The sequence below is a fragment of the Sitophilus oryzae genome, unplaced genomic scaffold, assembly GCF_002938485.1.
Source record: "Sitophilus oryzae breed Bouriz unplaced genomic scaffold, Soryzae_2.0 scaffold_1829_pilon_pilon, whole genome shotgun sequence".
NCBI classification, from domain to species: domain Eukaryota; kingdom Metazoa; phylum Arthropoda; class Insecta; order Coleoptera; family Curculionidae; genus Sitophilus; species Sitophilus oryzae.
The window spans coordinates 22,204-27,886 of NW_022146534.1; the positions used below are offsets into that span (position 1 = coordinate 22,204).

General features: G+C 31.3%; 1 protein-coding gene across 1 annotated transcript; it reads right to left on the reverse strand.

The window, feature by feature from the left end:
- Window positions 1-4,245: 4,245 nt before the first annotated feature.
- Window positions 4,246-4,987, reverse strand: LOC115883217. The gene is made up of 2 exons (XM_030901539.1): window positions 4,879-4,987; window positions 4,246-4,805 (listed from the first exon to the last, which is right to left on the reverse strand). The coding sequence occupies exons 1-2, from the start codon at window positions 4,985-4,987 to the stop codon at window positions 4,246-4,248; spliced, it is 669 nt and encodes a 222-aa protein (XP_030757399.1).
- Window positions 4,988-5,683: the final 696 nt, after the last annotated feature.

Sequence of the window (5,683 nt, forward strand, 5' to 3'; positions counted from 1 at the left end):
ACCACTTCGCGAAGTAATCAAGGTCAAACTTTAGGATGGCTTCAGAAAAATAAGTAAACATGGGGTATAAATAAAAATTATTAGTTTCTAATAGAGTGTAATGTAATACCATTATATTGGAAATGTTGCCTGATATGGAAAATCAAAAGCAGTGCATTTAGAAAACAGTTACCGATGGTAGATTAAAGTGGCTATTCATCAAAAATTGCACGAGATTATTTAGATCTAACCATTATCTAATATTATTAATTCTAATATAGTAAAAAAATATATTTCCAAAACTTAAAATCGTAAAACTGTAGGGAAACAGTGACTAACTGTTCCGGCTGTCTGCCTTTTATCGGCTTATAATCTACGGTGTTAAACTATTTAGAAAATCGTCTAATTATTTCTTATTTTTGAATGGATTTACATAAAAAAATGTTACAGTTTTTTCTTAAAAACAATAAGAGTATTTTGTTTTAAAAAACGTCCGTGGACCATAACTTTTGTTGACACCGAGTCAATCAGTAATTTTGCCAATCAACTCGACATACTGATGATGTTATCAGAATTGCTCATTAAGTAATACTACCGATATATTATTCAATTAAGACCACAAATAAACATAACATATACAATTTTATATATTAATTCATTATAATAAAATTAAATAATACAAATATTGTAATTATATTCCTGCAAATTAAGTTAAAAAGTTTTGTTCTTATATATCTACTATATAACTTATTTTCACGTAAAACTTCCCAATATGGCGGACTTCAGTATGGGAGGCTTAAAAAACGAAAATCTCTAGACTGGAATCGACTGTAGTTCAATTCCAAATCAAATCGTTCAAATTGATAATCTGTGGTAAATCTAATTGAACTCTGACACTTGGCTGAATGACGTTTAGGTTCCTTTTTTCTAAATATTTTCATTATTTTTTGAGTTTTATTCACAAATTCTACTTGATTTTGTTCTTTTATTTAACCTGCAGCCTGCAGTACTAATTATATACTTATAAATAATCTTTTCACCGATCAGGAACTGAGGAATAGGCTGGAAGATATTCAAAAAAAATGTAAAACGCTTAAAAACGTATTAGAAAACAGTGACTTGTCCAGAAATTCGTGAAAATAAACTAGTCCAGATGTTTGTTAAAAGGTCTCTAATTATTTTGAGAAGTTTCCTCGTATCAGTAATTTTCAGGTTTGTAATATGTATATGATAATAAATAGATTAAAACTTATATTAATTTCAGGAAACAGCACGGGCATTACAGATTGTTGTAAATTATTTTTAAAATATAAAGAAGGTTTAAAACAGGTTTAAAAGTTGAGTTAGTAGAGAAGACCTAAATAAGGTAATGTTGGTAATGGGACCAAAGATCAAATAACACTTGAAATATATAATATGTATAATTGTAAGTAGTTTTTATGAATCTGTTTGATATCTCTTGCATTGTTTTTATATTTCTTGAAATATATATTTTTTTACTTTACAGGATACACAAACAATAATAAAAAATACAGTTACTCACTACAAGCACTTAAGGTTTGTAATAGATGTAGTTAGAATATCAAACACCAAACCAAACCAAAAATTATGTTTTATTTTACTGGTATTCCTCACATTTGAAAGGAAAGTCATTTCATAAATAAGCAGAAGGACATCGTATCGTACACTCTATATTAATAATTCTTTTTTATCCTATACTTGTTAGTTGATACATCACTAGGTATAAAATTTAGTACTGATTAGTAGATTAGTAGATTACCAAACCTATAGTTGTGGTTGTGACATATTCTGATGTGTTTCTGGCAATTTAAAACAAGTTAATGTAAACAAACATTTCTGGCTTTCCTGACAGGAGTGTGAACACAAATTTAATAAAGGTGTGGTTAATGTTCTGATTATTACAGTTTGCATGGATGACTGTTTTTGTATGTTGTTATTTTTAATTATAGTATTAAGTTATGGTTATAATATATAAAGTATATTTAATGAGTTTTTGAGTATTTCTTTTTCCCTCAGACGATGGTGTTCTAATCTTTATATATAAATTTTCATAAATTATATCTACAAAATTTATTACCTTATAAGTTTTTGCTAAAGACTTTGTAGTTGATACAGTTTAACAGTATATAAAAGAACTATTTAAATAAGATGTTTGAAAATATATAGCTGTTTTTGCACACATCAATTCAATTTGTGATTAACTGTACTGAAATAAAAACAAATTAAGAGAAATGGAGTGATCTATCAACTATAACATGAAATCATGCTATTTCCAAGTCTCCTATTAATTTCACTTATTAAACAACTATTTTTATTCAATAAACTTGATAATTCTAGGAACTCTCAGATATCGTCAAAACATGAAAACAAAAATTCACTTCCTATAGTTCTGACATCCCTTTAACTGAAATATCAGAAACAGGGGAGTAAATATTCTGACTGAGAAACTTTATAAAATACCTTTAAGTAAAATCTCTTCGGAAACGCGGTAAAATACCTTTATTTTTATTAAATAATTTCAATAATCTATGTTTTTATTTATGATTTATGACAACCACCTAATAACCTAACTTTAACGTCAACTTGACAATCCTGAAAAATGTTATTGTTAACCAAAGAGTAAATCAATTTCTGAATTCGCTAACGCCAACTTATTTTTCATTAAAAAATTACCAATTTTCGTAACTAGGTCGGCCATATTGAGGAACTTTTAAAAGAATTGTACTATACGTATTATAAACGCGTGTTCAAATATTAATTTTGTGGAATATGTATCAACATAAAACGAGATCTAATTAACGAAATACCATCGTAACAACAGAAATTTTAGAAACGTCTAGATTTACTTATTTCACTGAGATTTATGAAAAAAGATCCTTTGTCTCGGGTATGGAATCAGACACGTCGTGGATGTAGCTCGAGACAAAACGAAATCGAATGAGACAACGGGTGACAACCGAAAGTTGCCTAAACAAAATCCTCCCGCACCCTTTTTCGCAATTTCACGAGTAGTTTCGAGGCGATTTTAAGAAATGAAAATAGGTAGTGAAAATAGGAGATAAGCCGAGACGAGACAAAGTTAGACGAGGAAACACGACTTTGACCCGCTTCGGACTGTTTTCCGCATAGTATAGAGGGTGTATAAGACTTGAATATACATATTTTTCATTATTTTTAGTGTAGTTTTTTTTTCAGGAGTTTTGGTAAAAAAACAACGACATAATTAAATATATTTCGACTTGGATGCATTTATTTCAAAAAATTATAAAAAATTCAACTATTTTAAACAGGACGTCCATTTTTTTTGTACTTATTATGTTATTCTGCGTCAAAATTCAAAGCAACTAAACAATTTACTAGTTTTAGACTCAAAAAACAAGAATATATTTCCAAGCAACTAATTATTTTTCTAACGACTTAGGTGTAAATTTCTATGCCATGTCGTATAACTGAATATTCGTCGCTAAAGATGAGACATTAGCGGAAATGCGGGTCGTATAGCCTAGTCAGGTAATAAAGACCATAATACTTTCAGCAATGCCATTCCCATTCCCAAATACACGCCATATCACGTACCTAATATTCTAGTCAGTGGAATTTTTGTTTTATGTCTCCAGATATACGTATAAAATGTAGTAATTAATGCATGAAATTTTCCAGAATATCTACACTATTGTTTTTTAAAGATTTTTTTAATCATTACACTTGATATAATCCTATAAGAGATATTATACAGAATAATAGAATTGTGTTAAAGCTACTGTAGTCTATATCAAATAAACTTTTAGTCACGTGATTAAGCAATTCTCTTAATCAAAATACTTTAGAAAAAAAAATGATTATAAATATATAAACAGTTATCATTCACATCAGTAAAACTTACCTTCTTAACAGCACTTAAGGGACATAAAGGGCCATTACTTTTAGGACTATTTACGTTTTCCGTTCAAATATTCAAATAAAGTTAAAATAAAATAAAGCACTTTTGACCACCCTGTAACTTCGTTGTGGATAAAGCATGAACATTAATTTTCACTACACATGAAGACATACTATAGCTGGCTAGGTTACCAAAATATCTAGTAATCATACCTCATAGTTTATGAATTATTACTTGTCAAATTGCTTCAATTTCTACATGGACTCACTGCACATCAAAATTCTACGGTGCCTCTAGAAGAGTTACAAACTTCAAATTTTGAATTGTAGGTCACTTTAAGGTTACAAACATCATCATATATCGGTTTAGAACGTCTTGCGACGTTGTCCGATGCCTAACTTCCACGTCTTCCGATCGTTCCATTGTCCCTCGCTTAGATTTCTGGCACTCATTGCTCTTGTGACACCCTCCTTCCAAGTCTTCTTAGATCTTCCACGTTTTCTTCGATGTTGGGGTATCCATTGCATAATTTGTTTTGGAAGTCGTGTGTCATCCATTCTCTGGACATCTCCGTACCACATAAGTTGTTGGCGTTCGATGTCGGTTGCCAAAGATCCCTCTATTCCTATCCTCTCTTGGATTTCTTCGTTTCGGACTCTATCTCTTCGGGAAATTCCTAAGGTTCTTCTATAGGCATCCATTTCTACCGCTTCCAGTTTTTTTCGGTTGGCTTCCGTTATTCGCCAAGTCTCTGCACCATAAAGTAGACTGCTCTTTACCAGGGTCTGGTATATATTGATCTTCCGTTTCTTCCCTGCTTCATTACTCCAAAATACTCCATTCAGACAGCCAATTGTTCTTCTAGCTTGTGATATTCGTTTTTTAATGTCTTTGTCATCTTTAGCTGTTCTATCAAATATCACTCCTAGATAGGTGTAGTCATTGCAGGCTTCTTTCTATCTCTTCATTTTCTAGATGTACGCTAGATAGTTCTGCACCAATAGGTAGATATTTAGTTTTTCCTGTATTTATTTCCAAACTCCATCGTTGATATTCCTCTTGTAGTTTCCTTGTCATGTACTCCAAATCATCTTTATCGTTGGCCATAAGAACTTGATCATCTGCGAACTGCAGGGTATATAGACAGGTATGTCCCAAATTAATGCCCATTCCATTACATTTTCTCTTTCATTGTCTCAAGGCCTTTGCTACATATATTTTAAATAATGTGGGAGAAACACAACATCCTTGTCGTAGATATTTATTGACAAAGAATCTTCCAGGTAATGTGTTGCCTATTTTAATTTGTGATTTCGATTCTTCGTACAAGTTTTTCAGAGCTCTAATTAAGGTGTAGTTAATGTTGTGTCCTGTAGTACCTTGAATAGTCTGTTAACTGGAACGGTATCATATGCTTTGTGAAGGTCAATAAACATGAGGTGTGTCTCCTGATCAATACTACTTTTTTCTCTATTAGTTGTTTCAGACAGAAAATATTATCGGTACAGGTTCTCCCCAGTCCGAAACCAGATTGTTCCTCCCTCTTCTTGTTGTTGGTATTCCTGTTCTACTAAATCTCTAAGGATCCGTCCGTATAATCGACTTAGGGTACTTGTTACTGATATACCTCTATAGTTGGAGCACACTTGTTTATTTCCCTTTTTGTGGATTGAGGATATATAGGCAATTTTCCACTCTTTTGGTATTGGGGCGCCATTCAAGAATCTATTTATACACCAGGTTAAGGCTTTAAATAGTTTTTCTGTTCCACATTTTAACAATTCACCTGGAATATCCTCCGGT